General features: G+C 42.3%; 1 protein-coding gene and 1 long non-coding RNA gene across 3 annotated transcripts in view; both read left to right on the top strand.

Moving 5' to 3' along the window:
• The window catches only part of adcy5 (adenylate cyclase 5), a 57,809-nt gene that overhangs the window by 31,098 nt on the left and 8,569 nt on the right, over positions 1-18,142 (top strand). For both annotated transcript variants that reach the window (XM_020100649.2, XM_020100650.2), the window contains exons 4-9: positions 11,301-11,412; positions 13,923-14,050; positions 14,125-14,283; positions 14,393-14,534; positions 15,770-15,907; positions 17,557-17,579. In XM_020100649.2, coding sequence (XP_019956208.2) covers positions 11,301-11,412; positions 13,923-14,050; positions 14,125-14,283; positions 14,393-14,534; positions 15,770-15,907; positions 17,557-17,579 — 702 coding nt within the window. The remainder of the gene's footprint in view (positions 1-11,300; positions 11,413-13,922; positions 14,051-14,124; positions 14,284-14,392; positions 14,535-15,769; positions 15,908-17,556; positions 17,580-18,142) is intronic.
• LOC138411946 (uncharacterized) lies at positions 3,416-4,516 on the top strand. The gene is made up of 3 exons (XR_011244439.1): positions 3,416-3,556; positions 4,092-4,147; positions 4,329-4,516. It is a non-coding gene; the product is annotated as an uncharacterized lncRNA (long non-coding RNA).

The raw sequence follows: 18,142 nt of genomic DNA, 5'->3' as shown, positions 1-18,142 counted from the left end.
TTAGCTTGTAAACCACCACTGTGTACACAGTGGATCTTTAAGAGAGATTAAGATTCCTATTTTTGGTCCCACACACAGCATGCAACATGCAAACATTTGACAAAAATTTGACTTCTGTATTTAAACCATCCATGTGAACGGAGCACACACGGAACACAATCCACACAGTGACCACACACGGAACAGTGGGCAGCCATGAAGGCGCCCGGGACAGTATCGACACTAAGTTTAAATACTCAAATGTCAGTGAAAAACCGGAGCACAATATCCTCCCATTTATATGTTGCACACTCATGAGTAATATCTCTATTTATTGATCCACCCTCCCAGGTCCACTTTGTGCCTTTTGGTTAATCCTGAGGTATTTAATACAGTTTTCTTCCTGTGCACACCCTGAAAGCAGCGTTGATGTCATTCAGCTCTGGAGACTGTCTGACACTAGTCCTGGATGGACACTTCACTGGTGTTTACGCACCGACTCTGACATCTTTCCATTGATGAGGATTCTTGGTACGTGTGGAATTCCAGTCATGTGATAATAGGTGGTCATATAGAGAGAGGAGATCATAACCCCTGACCCGCTTTTAAAATAGTCTTCGGCGCCTGAGGTGAAAGTCCTCTTTGATCTCCCTCAGATCGTTTCCTCATCTGCGACCGACCTTTTCCCTCCATGCTTCGTTGCCGGCCTCTGTGTCAGTCTCTCGTCTCTGCGGGGTTCTCGCAGTCTCAGGGATGCAGTCACTGGTTTTTCCTCACATGAGGCACTGATCCTTAAAGTCAGCTCATAATATTGTAGATCATATAACACTGAGTGCAGATGCAGTTGAAAACCCGTGGTTAGGTTTGGCACCACCTTGTGGAGTCAGAATCAGAGAGACAAACTGATTTAGAGACTGTGCATGTGTTTATCAAACTGTGGAGTTTTATGGCCTGTAGCTGTCATAATCAGGTGGCGGCCCAAACCTCCATAGATAATAGGTGCTATTGAAGCCCTTAATCACTTTGATGTGTCCCTTTTTAATCCTCACGGGTTGAAGCATCAGGTCTCGTACACAAAGGTCTTTTCATCTCCATTAAGGCGATCGTTATCGGGAATTATGCTGTTTAGTTGCCTAAGTTTAAGAGTTCAGTATATGTAACAGGACAGATTGTTTTTGGAGATTGGACAGGGGTGAAAAATTTGGAAATTTCCAGAGCATGTGACAGTAGTTACTGATGCTCAACCCCGACGTGCAGCGAGCCACATGAGAACTTGTGAATGGAGTTGTGTTGTCTTCAATTAAGAGGCAGACACCATCAAAATCTCCACCACCATGAAGATTGAACCATGTTAAGATTTTACCCCTGTCTGTTTGCTTGTCAGTAGGATTACGCAAAAACTGCTGAATAGATTTTCTATGTAACTTGGTGGAAGGACGAGACATGGGCCGAAAGGGAATTCATTCGATTGTGGCGCAGATTCTGCATATTTGGGGATTATTTTCAATGTATCTCGAAAAAATAAATCATGCATATTTAGGGAACTGACATCACAAGTGTGTGCAATTTTGTGCAGATCCAAATAAAAATCCAGCTTCAGCCGATTTAAACGTGGTTTTAGAGAGGGTAGGCTTTTTATACCTGTTTTATAATAACTAAAAAAAAAGATGGCAACAAACCTATAACCAGCACAAATGTGTCGCTGAGATCATGTGGATTCAGTCTGAGAGCAACAGATTATTTGCATCTACAATAGTTTCAGATCTATTTCCAAAACACTTGACTGATTTGGTGCAGAATTTACATTCCACTTTTCATATGGCTCCTGTCAAGCTTCAACTAAATTCAGTAACATGCAACTTATTCTTATCGGTAAAGAGGTTTAATAAACTGATGCACATTTGCAGCTACAGTCAACAAGGAGCAAATAAAACAACAACAAAAACCAAAGACAGAATAAAAAGAAAGGAAATGAGTTCGTTTGTTACAACGTCCTCCTACTGCAGGTTTTTATGCAAGTCTCTAGGGAGCTGGCGGCACATTAGCAGCATCCAATAAGCCTCACTAATTCCTATCTGTTGTCATGAGTGTGTGGTTAACGGCCGACTAACCACGTGTGAACAGGTCTGTCGGGGAGCAGCCAGTGGCTTTTGTTAATTGGGGCACCGCTGCGAGTCTGAGTAACAACAGGAAGAGAAGTGACAGCTCCCGCCGCTACAACCAGGGAGTAGGAGGGAAAACAGAGGAGGGCGTCCAGAGGAGAGCGAGTCACTCGAGGTCTGGAGCCTGTTGCTGCTCTCGTTGGAGTATTTATGTTTGGGTTCAAAAACCCTCCTGCCAGAGTAGGTCATTATATATATATATAACGTTTGATCCAACATACGAGCAGTATCTAATAATTTAAAAGACAGATATTTGTACCACTTCAACCTGAATAAAGGCAACTATCAGACGTGCACTGACATCTGGACCTTTTCTTGAAATTTTCCGAAGGGACACAAATATCGCTTCCTTGGCCTCAATAACCTTTAAGTTCCTGAGCACTGGGTTATTTTGATTTTAAACTAATCCCCACAATGAATAGTTTACGATATACACTGTTTTCCACTTGCACGACAGTAACTTTTAACTGAGTAAATAGTGGTGTTAACCCTGGGGATCCTGTGAAATAATCCCCCAGCTTTAAATTCCTTTTTATTAACACAGGCGACGAGGGAAAGTATAAGAAAATAGATGATTTACTAAACAAATCACCTTCTGGGGCATTGCAATTCTGTCTCACAGTTTCTTATTCCAACATAACCACAGTATAACCTCTTAAAGGCAACACTAAAGATTGACCTTTAAATATACACAACAGGAAATGTATGAGGTGAGTCTTTAACCTGACTAGTATTAACTCCCCTCAGGTAAGACGAAGCATCATCACCGCTAATAAAACTCAAATAAACTCCCGTTGCCTGAATGTAGCTTGAGAGTTACGTGTGTGGTGGACTTACTGTACGTCTACTCACTCAGCACCAAACCTTCCTCCTCCTCCTTCTCCTTCCTCCTCTGGAGACAGGTGACGGCTGGTTCCTCCCTCTCGAAGCCGGAGGTGCCGCCATGCTTTCCCGGTCACACGCACCTGGTGCTCCCGTGTTTGTTTTTTTTACGAACTAGCTTGGCATTAGCTTAATGCTAACAAGTGGCTACACACTAAGGTTGAATGTCCGGAGTGTCAGAGCCAACCATAGACTGTATATAAAGATGGACGTAGTGTCCGTGACGTCACCCGTTGGTTTCTGTAGAGTGAAAATGAGGCTCGTAGTGGGCGTTTCACCCGGCGCCATCTTGCCGGGGCCTGACTCCTCCTAGTTCCGGGCTAACCCATAAATGGGCAAAAAGGCGGCGCGCGAGTGGACGCTAGGCGGGCCGAGTGAAGACTGACAACCGAGCCACGCCCACAGAGCTCATCGTTACCTGGTTAGCTCAGGCTAAGGAGCTAGGCTAAATGCTACCCGCGACTACTAACCGGCTAGCGCTGCGGTGTTGTTGCTCCGGGATGGTCGCGGTCGTAACATCGAACCGAACAGAGGTAAGTTACCCTGAAACTTTACAACAACAAAACCTATTGATGTATCTATTATCATTATCACACTACATATACTTACAAGCCTCAAGTGGTTTTTGGTGTTATTGAGGTAATTTACTGTTTATTTAACACGTCTAATGAAGTTTGAAGCAAGTTAACTAGCTTTAGTAAAGAGTTGTGTTTTGTCATTTGATTGTAATTTTAATAAGTTAATATTAATAAGCTGCATGTGATACAGACTTGTATAACCGCCATTACTATTACAACCTCTTTTTTTAGCCTGTTATGGATTCACAGTGAATTAGACCCAGTGCAGATGTGTAATTATATAACAGTTTAGATGTGATTATAATCTCCACACACCACTGTTGTAAACAGTGCTCATATTTATTATATATGTATCTGTTTTAACACTGTGAGAAGTTGAGGGACTTGAAGTGGACTGTTATCAACAGCACTGTGAGAGATTATCACCTTGAATATTACAGATGTGGTAGAAAGACATTTTATATATTTATACAATGTTTATTTCTTTTAGTACATCAGTTTGGCTGAAATCTGTGGCGCTTCCACCTGCTGAACACAGAATAAACTGTAAGTACCCGTCTTGGCTGCTTAACACAGCTGATATTACATGTGTCAAAATTATTGTAATTATTGTATTGTACAGTATCTGTAAATTATCATGTTTCTCCTCTGTTCCTTAATATCTACAGATGTGACAATGATTTTAGCATAAAACATCCTTTAACGTGACTTTTTTCATTTCATGAAGCACTGCAACACCTGATGTCCTCAGAATCCACTGTGGCAGCAGCAACATGGTGGAGATCGGCAGCTTCAGGCTGGTCAACATGATAATAATATTGAGTCAATTTCTATATCCATTATGGTTGGTAAAATTAACACTATCACAACAATGTTCATCTTTTACTTTCTGATTTAATAAACCTTAGATAAAAAGTGTTGTCTTTTCTTTTTTGACATAAGAGACAGAACACGGTCAGCACAGCTGTGTCCCTCAGGTTCGTCCGTCCCTGATAAAATGACAGGAAACATAAAAGTATGGCATTATTGCAGAGATACGTGTTACTTTCAAACAAAGTCTGTGTCCTTATATTCTGTAAATATTTAAGTATGTATCTGAATATGGTTTGGGATTAAACAGTGTACTACAATGAATGTGCAGTATGGAGTTATTTCACATTAAAAGTATTGCATATATAATGTAATGCATCATGTGCAATAATGTGCTTTAATTGTTAGCAAGTTATGAAAACAGGTCTATACCTGGTAGGTAAACTGTTTATTCATAAATAAAGTTCAGCTCAACAAGTTTCACACTGCAGCAGCTGCACTAACGTTATTTCTGAAACAATAATCTAATAAAACATTAATACTGAAGTTACTCACAGTAACGTAGTCAAGCCAAATAGGTTCGGGAGCTGAACAACTTTACATAACGTTAGATATCTAACTTGATGATATTCACTAAACACACAGTCGCCTTCAGTTTAAAAGATGTATCACCATGAACTCTAACGCTCCTCTCTCCGCCGTGTGGACGCTTCATGTCGGGTTAATAACTCCCATCCCTCCCGTTAGCATCGCCGTTACTGCTGGTATCTTGCCTGGAGGTTAGCGGAGCTAAGCTAACCAGCCAGGTAACAATGATACCTGCTCATCACTACTGACACGTAAATCAAAGACAGTACTTTACTCACCACAGACACTGCAGCACAGACGTCTTCCACTTCTCCGTCAGGACATCAGCCGAACAACAAACGATGATATTCACATGTGAGTGAAAACTCCTCCACAGACTCAGCTCGTGCTCGGTGACGGGGATTAGCCTGTTAGCTCAGGTGAAGCCGAGCAGACCACAGGCTAACAGCCAGAGTGACGAGCTAACGGTGACGTCACGTGTCAATCAAGTGATAATTATTCATAATTTCAAACCTCTGTATTATCCAAACGAGCGAGTTAGAAAAAAATTCACCCCCCCCCCCCAGAGTTGTCATGGAGGAAGAACTTACTGATTGAGACTAAACTCGTTTTTTGAACCAGGCTGTAAACAGGTTTAATTCTGCTCTAAAGTCGGGCTTTTTAACATGGGAGTCAATGGGAATTGACTCCCTCTTGGAGCCAGCCTCAAGTGGCCACCCAGTGAACTGCAGTTATTTGCACTTCCGTATTGGCCTCAGCGCTCAGCCCGGGATGTTGCCGCTTGGAGCCAACACGGTCCGAACACTCGTCACGTGAACACCTGTAGACCCGATCACCTGACACACACACGTGGTTTAATTCATTTATTTGGCGCTGAGCGACTCACCGGAGCTGTGACGATCGACCCCACCGTCAACCATGCTCTCTCTCTAAGTCCCGCCCCCTCAACCAATCAACGCCCTGGAAACGTGATTGTCTCCCCATGTTGACGAATCAGAGGCAGGTGCAGGTGGACACCTGAATCATCAAGGTAGTGTGTCACCCCACACGTGAGGGGATGAAACCCCCAAAACAAACTGTACAGTTACACATGTTGAAGTGAAAAACCTTAAAGTGTGGCTGCTGCATTACTCTATTATTATTATTATTATTATTATTATTATTATTATTAGAGACACTCGTATCTCTGGGGAATTATTATAATAATTAATTGTTGCTATTTGTCTTTGGGTAAAATGACACCAGACGATGTGCTATCAACAAAAACACTGCAAACATGTAATTCACCCCAACTCAACATGATGGAAAACACTGCATTAAATGTGACACTTTGAACTTATGTAATAAAGTCACATAGAGATTTAATATATGATTGAAATACATAAAGAAGCTGTTTTTTAAGGCATCGTTAAAGGGAAAGTTAGACTGATATATTTAAATGTGTGCTATTTGGTGCAGCTTGATTAAATCTAAGGGGACTGTGGGACCTTGTTGGCGGTGTGCGCTCTCCCCTGTGCCATGCATGTTTTAGTGCTGATGGTATAACTTTAGTTGAAGGTGCTTTTGACTTTTAGCCAATGATAGTGACCCAGCACACAGGAAACCGCTCTCCCCCGTAGGTCAAATTCTGCTCTACCTTTCCCTGAGTGTGCGGCGTCTCACTTGTGTTTGTCCTCTGGAGTAAAATCACGTCCTGTGGCTCCTGCAATGAGGCCAAAATGTACGCTGACTCAGGTGTTATGCAAGAGGGCTTTGGGCCGGATGTTCTGATGCTGCCGGGCTGCCCTGTGAGTGTTCAAGGAATATTCTTAAACAGAATAACTGCTGTTATGTAGGCCAGCGGCACCCCGAAGAGACAGCCATGGAAAGAACATTGCATAAATTAGAGGAACTGACCTTACATTTGTTCTCCGTCGTCGTCTAACTCAAGCAAAGGGAACAATTGAAACTTTACAGCGAACCCACATGGTTTTAGTGTGTGTAATGCAGTGAATCATGTGCGTGTGTGTTGCATAAGGCCGTCCCGCTGATGAGGCTGGAGCCAGGCCTTGCCTGAGAGTCTGTCCCTTGAGGAGCAGACGGCAACACACATGCATGCAGGAAGCACACAACTCACAAATCAGCTGATGCTCACTGCCTTCATACGCAAGATAAGCACATACTGCTCGTCTGGCTGGGGTGACAAAAACGCACTTGGCCTATATAAAGGATTATTTATCCTATTAAGTGTTATACTTAACTTATACTTTACAAAATGAGATCAAATAAAAGATCTGTGTCCGGATGCTGAAACAAACTGGTTTCTGTTTTGAAAGGTTTTGTCAATGAGATGTAAACACTAAATGATGCTGCTGTTACATACAAAAAGCGATTTGCATGTTTCAAACAATGCAAACTTCACTAACATCATAGAGATGCCTGTAGTTTCATACCAGTCGCAAAGTCTCTCCTCAAAATGTTCCACAGTTGCTGAAATTTCTCTCTCGTGTTTCATGGTCGTGTTGCTTGAGCTACACTGCCTATGGTTTTCGCTTTGTCTCGAAATCTGCGCACGTAAAAACACCGTGCACCCCTCACGAGTGCAAAACCATATTAGTGAGGGAGCATTTCTGCTTGGCCGAGACGAGCGTGAACTCACTCTTTCCTACGTGCTTGCAAATGCTCATCACTACCTGACAGTCACTCCCTTGTCAGGTTTGAAATTTGAGACTTTGGAAACGGGAACTCCGTCAGACGCTGCTCCTGGGGACGTGCGGATCAGAAATGCTTGGGAGTATGATTTTATGCTCGCTAATCTGGAGACTAAATAAACAACATAACATCCTGTGGAACTACTCCGTTGCGTCTGTTTCGTCCATATCTGTTAGCTTTGGGAAGACTTGCACAAATAGGAACGAAAAAAAAAAAGAGTAGAGAAGAAGTTCAAGTTCATTTCAGATAAGAGACAGAAGAAAAGAACAGGAAATGAAGAAAGATCTGATGAGTAATAGATAGAAGTGAATGAAATAAAGTAAGAAATGAAGCTGAAAACGACTTTGAGCCAGACGATGATTAAAAGAATAGAAGTGCCTCTGTGAGTGTTTCTGTTTTTCTTCTTTCCTCCGGGCTGAGGTTAGCGAGCCACCAGCAGAGCTGCAGCGTGAGGAAGCCGGGGGCCGAAAAAAGGCAGCTGGCCAGTGGCAGCACTAGTTCCAGACGAGAGGGGATCACAGGGTCGAGCAGCTCCAGCACAGGACAGCTTCGGTTCAGCTGAGATTTCAGCAGGAGGAGTTTTACAGCGGTAGTTCTGAAAGCAGGAGAAGGAAATTGTCTCTATGCAGTTGTATGCAAACTGCATGTAGAGTGAAAAGAAGTAAATATAAACCGTGAGTACAGAAGTAAAGAGTTTATACCTTTGCAAAGGCCCAACAGTCAACAATCTATATTCTCTGAAAAATTAATGAATACCTTGAAAAACATACGTTAGTTATCTGTCTAGTCTTTTTTAAATAAACAGAGAAACATATGCAGATGAAAACATGACCTCCTTGGTGGAGGTAAATAAAACCCCTGCAGCAATCAGACATTAAATGAGCCTCTCCTCAAACTCTTAACCAATAACAGTTCTCTGCAGGATCTATAGGAAGTTGAGTGGGAGAGAAAAGAAAAATCCTGAATCAGGAACAGAAAAATAAAGAAAAGCTTGTTATGAACTTGTTTGCTGCAGCATTTGTATGTGCGTCTTTTAACTTAAAAAATATATAAAACATTCAAAATATGCAGCCTAATTTGCCCGGGGCTGTTTTTCCATAAGCAAAGTATTTATAGCTCTGATGAAACAAAGCAGTTTTTTCTTTGTGGTCTCAACAGTACATGGACATATTAACATATCTGTTTAGTTCAAATAATGCATCTATTTATTTAAGATAAAATAAACCCCTCTGTTTCTGCTCTCTCCAATCTGTTGTCCTTGGTTACTGTTCAAGGAACCACTTCGGGCTCTGTTTGTCTCGAACCCAAAATATAAACCGGTGTGAAACCAAGCACCGTCACAGATTTGTCTGACGGCGTTTCGTAGAACTTGCTGTGTGGTTAAAACCCTCTCGTATCTGTGCTGGGATCAGTTGGCAAAAGTTAAATTCCTTTAATTGATCAAAGATGGACACGACATCATGTAACATGTGAGATTTCATTACACGTTCCTGCGTCTTTTCCGTTCAGGGTCTCCTCTGCAGTCACTGTCGACTACCAGAGCAAAGATCTCAGGATTTAATAAGTGACTTGTCACCAAGGAAACAAACAGGACTTAAACACAGCAGGTCTCTTTCTCACACCCTCTCTCGCTCTTATTACCGCCTGCAACCCGCTGTCGCCTGGGATGTTACATCAGGCTGTGGGAAGGGGTTTTTCCTCGCTGCCGCTCTGTGTCAGAGGAGATTGATTGTGATAATCCACCAGAAAATCTCTGCATTGTGTATTTGACTGAAATAGATTCAGGACCTGTAAGACACAGAGACACACTGCAAAAAAAAAAATACAAGTTATGATCACATTCAAATCTAAAAATGAAATCTGATATTGAAGCATAAAATCTAAGATGGTTTTTAATGTAAGTTTTTACATTTTAATTTAATTTTAGAGGATTTTTTTAAATTCGACTCGACTCGGCCTGGATCATAAAGACTTTATCCCGCCTCCTCCATGTTAGCAGATGGGACAAGGACCAAATTAAAAAGCAAAAGTACACGTCAAATCGATTGTTCTCAAAATGGTTTATATAAGTTTATAGTTTTGGCTTCATTTCTGGATAGTGGGAGAAACTGGAGACATTGTGCATCTTTATCTACAGTGTATGTCCTGCAACAAGTTCAAAACATCTTTTTAAAGAGTCCACATGACATGAGACAAAGTTTTATGTCGTACAGTGAACTGATTCTCATTCAAGGGTTTTATACCTCAGCAGTCATTGGACGAGAAGCTGAAGCTTATTTTTATGCTTCAAGTCAATTACCCTGTATTTTCACACATCATAGCACAATGATTACGTATCGGACGCTACGCTTGTGTCTGTCGTATACTGGATGTGTTAAAATAACTCTGCTCTTTAAACAGCTCACTGTTTTTTATGGACGCTCATTGAATTCACTGAATTGTGATTTTGCAGGAGAGTTAGATGTGCGGTTACACAATCAGTATTACAACTATATAAAAGTAATCTTGTGTGCATGATTCAAATACGCATTTGATTTGATAAAATAATTGTTGAGCTTCTATCCAATTTAAAGTGTTAAAAGAAGTGATTCAAAGCTCTCACCACTGTGTCCACTCCTCCTGTCACTCCTAATCTCCATCCCTCCATCCCTCCATCCCTCCTCCTCCTCCCTCGTCAGCCATCGCTGCCTCCACCCACAGCGATGGACCTGCTCCTGACTCGCCAAGTGTCCGGTTTCACTCGATCTCCCATGCAACAGTTCCCAGAAAACAATCAATTATTCTGGGAGAGGTGTACGTCACAGTGAGGACACTTAATCCTCTTCAACTTGAAAAGTGAATGGAGTAAATGTAGGAGTCTTCAAGTCTAAGTACATTAGAACATGTTAGTGCTGTTGATGTGTGGGCAGCGGCCGAAAGAACAAGTCTGTGAACCCTGTTAAAGAACCATAACACCCAGAATGCAGCTCACTTTTACGTGTATATTATAGGAACATAAGTAACCTTGTGCCCACACACAGCACAAACACACCCTGTTCTTGGCTGTGTAGCAGCCACTTACCCTGTGAGATTCATGTGAGCTTGTGAACTTTGTTTATTCATAGCTTTCTCCTCTTCTTCCTGAGGGTCCGCCTCAGAAAGACACTGAAACTGCTGCGATATCAAAATCACACCATGACCATGCTGCCTATTCTTAACAGTATATAAAACTGGATGCAGCGTTTTCTGCTCGATTGGGGAACATTTTCTTTAAAATTAGATTTTGTAGAATTCTTTTGTTTCAGGATAGGTCTTGTGTTTTTCCATCATATTTTTAGAGATTTTCTATAAAGTTTCCTCCTTTAACTGTTCTATAACGATGAACAGTGGCTCAGCAGCAACACTACTTTGAGGGTTATTTTAACAAAAAGCTATAAACAAGTCATTCCTTTGTGGCATCACAACAGAGAGAGACACAGAGGCACATACCCGAGCTTCCTCAGTGATGTCCGCCTTTACATTAAACAACTCTCCATCCATTGAGCCGTCCATCCAGAGCACTGGGAGTTCCTGAGTGGGACGAAAGTAAGAACATGAAATGTTAACTTCCATCTCTCTTGTCTTTCTGCAGCATCTTGTTTGCAGACATCGAGGGTTTCACCAGTCTGGCATCTCAGTGCACAGCGCAGGAGCTGGTGATGACTCTCAACGAGCTTTTCGCCCGTTTCGACAAACTAGCAGCGGTAAGGATGCAGCCACGTGCATGTGTGCACAATATATAGTCATGCACACAAACTGTCAAAGTTTATTTTGCATTTTTCATATCATGTGTTTTAGTTTGGAGAAGACACTCGTTTTTTATTCATGTCAATGGGTAGAAAATATGAAAGTACACACAAATAATTCACCAACTCTCTGCACAGATAAAGAAAAGTGTGACTCAGGTTCCAAAGATAAAACTTCACCTGCACTTATACTGACTTTGTGATGTGTCACACTAGTTTGAGATCCTTCTGGTGACTGTGACTGAGGGGATTACTCACATATTGAAGGTTATAAGATGAATCAGCTCAATAACACAGCGTACGCTCGCTCTACGCCCCGTACGCTTTTCTCCCCATTCACAAACACATTCATCCCGGTCATCTATGTGCAGATCAGTCTCACGCAGCATAGGTATGTGGACCACTTCAGGCAATAATGAGGTCCTTCTGACCGTCTTGTGGCCCGATGGATGTGAGCCAAAAGTAAAAGCCTACTTGTAAATTAGCAAATGTGGCCTAAACATCCCAGGACAAATGTGGGCCTTTTTTTGTAAACATGGAGAGGTGGACCTGAAGTGGCTCATCTTTATACAAAATCTGTGATGGGTCCATATCAGCCACATTCACAGCCCTGGGGGTTGAGCTGTGGGAGTCAGAAGACAATTCGGAGGGATCACACTGTGGTTGAAAGCAGAAAAACATGTTGAAAACAACAATCCCACAGAGGAAGAGTCATTCTCTGCATGAACAGGCCAAACCCTTAATTTCTTAGAAGCTTGGTTTCCATGAGAGAAGATGTAAAAAAGGCCAAACTGAGAAAGAGAAAGATTTATTTCTAAGGTGCCCTAATGTCTGAGTATCCCCCTCTGTCTTAAACACATCTGTTAATTCAATATGCTCCTTATGTCAATATGTTTTTGTACTGAATTGAAAAATACAGGGAAAAGTCCCAGCATCACTCCAGAGTTACTGTTTTCTATCTCCTGCAGCCACACGTCGGTTTAGAGCTTATTTCTAATATCTGAGCTGCAGCTTTACATTCACAAATATTGATCTTTTGCTTTTGAACCCAGAAGCTTCACTGTTTGTCCAGCAAATGCTCAATAAATGTCATTTGTCTGTAAAAAGGTGACGCGACGTGCAAATCAATTACATTTTTCATGCCTGCGTGGAAACAGGCATAATGGCATTATAAAGCTGAAATGCTGCTGCTGACACTTTTATGGTAGTGACACACACACACACACACACACACACACACACACACACACACTTTCTCTGTGTGTGCTCTTTACACAGTGAGGCTTTTTGTATTTTCTCAGAGCCATGTGCTGGAGATACTCAGGAGGCTATCATGAGACACAGTGTTCCCCCGAGCCCTACGGACACACACACACACACACACACACACACACACACACACACACACACACACACACACATACACACACACATTGCAGAGTTCTTTGAGTTATCAGGCTGATGTGTGAATAATGATAATAACAGAATTAATCATCTTTCTGAAGAAGTTTTCGTTCTGTAAAAGGTGTTATACTTAATAAACAGTATAACAGCTCCACATGAGACGACATCCTCAAAAGAAGCCGTCAGAAGAATCAATATCCAAGAGACTAATGAACAAATAGAACAAATAAACCTATTACAGTGTCGCCAACAAACAGGCAGTCAATGAAGATCCAGTAAAATCAGTTATGTCTCCAATAAAAGTGTGGTTGAAGAAGTCATTTAAAAGAGGTCAGTGGTTGTGTTGCCCTGGTTTCCTCGGGCGGTTTGCTCCATGGCTGCGTACTGGCTCATATGTGACTAAGAGGTCAGATGTAGAGAAAGAGGCCGCAAGGACACGGTCTCTTCTCTCGAGTCTCGTTAAAATCTTTTGTGTTCTGTGGAATCTGGAGCAGATTCTCCGATTTTTTTTTTAAATCAACATGGGTACTTCAGTCCAACATGTACATGTGGCGGATTAAGTCCCTGCGGCCTCAAATTCACGGAGTCGATGCTCGAGGAGATGAAGACGTGTGAAGTGATTTCTGCGACCTTGAGAATACTGTGATTAAAAACAAGCGACGGCACAATGACTCAGTGAGTTTGAGAAAGAAGTCTGTTGTTATTGCATCAACTGGACTGGCAACAGCTTTCATAAGGGATTCCAGATCATGCACAGAATCATCTGATCAGAATGAGTTTTAATTATTTTCAGGGAATATAATTCACAGGAGGATGTAATAATTCACAGATTGTAAACTTCACTTACACTGCTCTTATTTTTGCTGGACTGTAAATGAATGTTTTAAGATCACAAGTGATCAGAAGAAACCATTGCATCTCCACTGATCCAGTTCTAACACCACGGTACCTGTTAACCCGGTCTTACATCTCTGTTTCTGTATGTACGATGAGTATAAGAATATCCAAGGGAAGAAATAAAAAAGTTGCTGTACATTTCTAGTAAGCTGCTTTTTCGTTGTCAGGAGAACCACTGTCTGCGGATCAAGATCCTGGGCGACTGTTACTACTGCGTGTCGGGGCTCCCGGAGGCGAGGGCCGACCACGCCCACTGCTGCGTGGAGATGGGGATGGACATGATTGAGGCCATCTCGTAAGTTACCGTTTAACGAGCAATCATTTTACACATTTCCACTCTTGGTAATTCAATATTTTTTGCTCGTGCAGGCTGGTACGGGAGGTGACTGGGGTGAACGTGAACATGCGAGTGGGTATCCACAGCGGCAGGGTGCACTGCGGAGTGCTGGGCCTCAGGAAGTGGCAGTTTGATGTCTGGTCCAATGACGTCACATTAGCAAATCAGATGGAAGCTGGGGGCCAAGCTGGGTATGTCTCCAGATCAGACAAACTATAAAACCGTCCCTGTTAGCGTTGTACATCTGAATATACAGCGTCCAGACAATCATCCTTTATGTGTGTGTTTTTCTGATTTCAGGCGTATTCATATCACCAAGGCCACTCTGAACTATCTGAACGGGGACTATGATGTGGAGGCAGGAGCCGGCGGGGAGAGAAACGCTTACCTGAAGAAGAACAACATCGACACCTACCTCATTGTGGGCTCCAGTCAGAAAAGGGTAATGTCCTTGTGATACTCATTTGTAAGATAATTTAAAAAAAAAAGGGATTTAAAGCTGTGACATGAAACCATTACAAATTAGAAGACTAAAGAAAACGTTGTCGAGCTGCAGAACAGAGGATTGAATGTCTGTGGTTCATCAGTATGACACATATAGTTGTGTTTTCACCCCCCTGTCAGCAGAATTCCGCAAAAAAATCTGAAGGATTTCCATGGAACTCAGTGGGAGGATGCAACAGGGGCCAAGAAAAAAATTAAATAAATAAAATTTGGCACTTCTTCAACATTGCCAGACAGAACATCACTGAAAGAAATAAGAAAAAGAAAAGAAGTGATGCAGCTTCAGAAATGTGGTTTGAAAATGAACAACAGGGGAAAGCTTTTAAAAAAAAAAAAAGAGTTTCTGCCACTTCACCATCGATGGATTTAATCCACAGTCCATGTTGCACATATCAGTGTTTACAAACGGGAACTGTCACATGTGTTCCAGAGAGGAATTAGTTCGTCTCTGCTTTACTGCACGAGCTCCAGTTTCTTTATGACTGTACTGGTTCTATCAGCTGTCTCTGTCCTCCAGCACGATCACAAGCTGTGACTATAGATAGCGCGTCATGTGATGTCCTCCCCTCATTTTGCTGCTCATGCTGTGAGACAAAAGGACGAATGTTCAATCTAATTATTTTGGGCTACTTTTATATCAGTATATTTCTTTTTAATGCATACTAGAGACAGAACGCAGATATCAGATCTGTAGAAATGAAAAAGAAATCCAAGAAAGAAGCTGAAATTGATTATTTATCTCGGGGATAATCCTGCAGAATTAGAGTTGGATAGTTTTATTAAATGAACTGTATAAAGATATGCATTTAATTCTTGGCTGAACTGTGTGACAGCATCATATCTTTCTCCATTAAATCTACTACAAATCAATGTTGGAGCCAATTAAACCTTTTCACAGTCTAATTTACATTCTGCTTCATTTTTAATCATATTCCATCTTGGAGAAAAAATGAATTTAATTTGAAATTTCAAATAAAGGAAGATGCAACAAATAAAGACTGTTTTCCTAAAAAAGGCGACTGACAGAAAGGAGCCAACCGACGCTCCTGCTCAAATCAGAGGGATCAACAACGACCACTTGTACTCCTCTTTATGTTTTTACTGCCGAGCACTAAATGAATAATAAATGCTGAACTTGATTTGACTTCACTTCTGCATCTCTGTCTCCTCCAGAAAGAGGAGAAGGCGATGATCGCCAAAATGAACCGACAGAGGACGAACTCTGTCACTCACAACAGCGGCCACTGGACCGACCGGCCTTTCTACAACCACCTGGGCGGAAACCAGGTCTCCAAGGAGATGAAGAGGATGGTGAGTGAAACTTAAAAACAGTGGTCGTTGTCGCATTAATAGCGTCCTGACAACAGCAGTTCAAACAGCCAGGTGACACTTCTGCCAGGATCACATTTCAGATCCTATTTGATGTCGAAGCCAGCAGATTGTTAATACCCATAATCCTTTGATGTGCAGCCCTGATAAGCAGGGACGATGACCCTCCATGCCACACTCCGCCTCTCACACCTCACCCTGCGCTCTGAGAGGCTCTCAGGAGCTCTCAGGGAGACAACAGCAACATGTAGGCGGCCGCAATGCAGCGGGTACCACAAGCAAAAACAAGAGACCACCCCCGTCGTTCAAACTTCAGCCTCTCCTCGCTTCAATTTGATTCAGAGGAAGAGCTTGAAATGAGCCGGTGGCGGCGCAGGGGATGTGACCGCATGGAGAATCGCTTTTATTTACGTGACGTGGCTGATGCTCCCTGCTGCTCCGACGCTGCAAACAGTGACTCACACAGTGAATGGATGCACCCACATCTGAAACACACACACACACACACACACACACACACACACACACACACACACACACAGGATTGTGTTTTGTTCATATCCTCACTCCACCCACCTCTCACCATGAATCTATTACAGGAAAGAAGATGAGCGCTGCGTCCTCAGTTTGAAGACTGTGCATGAGTTTCCACATCAGTGACTTTGATATGATTATCGGTGTTTTGACCCACAGTTGTTTTTAGAGAATCTGCAACAGCGTGTGGGTATTTAGCGTCATTAGCAGCAGCTGGTTTGACTGAACAAAACAAGAGAAGAGCGCCACCTACTGAAACTGTAAAACTCAGAAGGGATTTAAAATGCCTTGTTTTTGTCTAATTATCTGCTGAGATTCAGGACGAGTGATTACCTGACGTTGTCCCGTGTTTTTTAATTTTAACTCCTATTAATAAGACGTGTGTGTCACCAGTGTCTTTGCACCACTCACCAAAGTTTCCAGAGACAATAGCTTTTGTCCTGAACATTCATTTGTCACGGTTCATCCTCTGGCTTGTCTCCGTCTGAATCTCTTCTCGTTAATCGCCCGACAGCTCTGGAGATAAAGAAAGTTGTGCAGCATGAGGAGCAGGAGGGAGGGAGATCTGACAGACAGAGAGGCAGGAGGGTGGCGTACGGAACGTCTCTTTTGTTTTGTAAACTCAGACGTGGAGCCTAGCAGTCGAACTGTCGATGAATTCCAGGATTTTACTCGTGTGTTTTTCCATTTCCACTGTTTATTCAACCGCTTTATTCAACCACATCACCGAGGTGATGAGAGGAGTCAGTGAACAGACAGGAGAGCCAACGTTTTTACCTTGAGCTTTCCATCTGGTGTTGTTTTTTTTATCTGAGGTCAAGATCTTTGCTCATTGAAGCCAGATGTGCTCCTGATGTTCCCCTCAGCATTTACATTAACGATTCTATGCACAAGAGGGAGCTAGAGAGACGGCTACAGAGAGGAACCCTGATTGGATTTAACACCCGACAGTCAGCTGATTAGAAGAGGAGAATATTGTGAATGGGGGAGACACAGAAACTTTTCCTTATTCAGTAACTTCAGAACAACTGCAGAATTAGCCTTTTCCAGCTGATTGTTTACCTTTTGCTCATTTCTCTTCTCCTCTCTTCTCACAGGGTTTTGAAGACCCCAAGGACAAGTGAGTAGTTTTCTCTCCTTCATCGTTATCCTGTCTTTCCTCTCCTCCTGCTCTTTGCTCTGTCTTCACACCTGAAATCAATCTGCACTCGCTCCTGCTTCCTCCTCCACCAGGCACAGATCTTTAAATAGACTCAAAGAGCAGTTAATAACAAACTGTCATTGGCTCTCAATGGTAGAAAGTCTCACTGCTGATTTATTCGTTCTGCTGTTTCCACTCTTTGGATAAAAAAAAAAAAAAGAAGCACAATCACATCAGGAGTCATGAAGTGTTGAGACTTAATGTTGCAGCTGCTTATTGCTGATATGAGCGTCCATTAGCTTCTTACAAGCATAAAGAAAGAAGCCCAGACGGTGATGGCTAACACGACAGGAGGACAGATAAATAACTCAATTGATAATTTGAATTTCGACTTTTGAAAGGCCCCAAAAAATGATTGTTAAAGGTCTTTAACTTATTCCCTTAATTAAAGTTTCTTTCAGTAGAGCACATACCTCCCCCGAGGCCAGACAGGCAGGTTTCATAGCTGATTACTGCTGATTAATGGAAACGTGTAGTTAAAT

This window comes from Paralichthys olivaceus, chromosome 10, assembly GCF_024713975.1.
Source record: "Paralichthys olivaceus isolate ysfri-2021 chromosome 10, ASM2471397v2, whole genome shotgun sequence".
Lineage (NCBI taxonomy): Eukaryota > Metazoa > Chordata > Actinopteri > Pleuronectiformes > Paralichthyidae > Paralichthys > Paralichthys olivaceus.
Note: the sequence above shows the minus strand (reverse complement) of the source record. Positions and strands in the feature narration are given on the sequence as shown.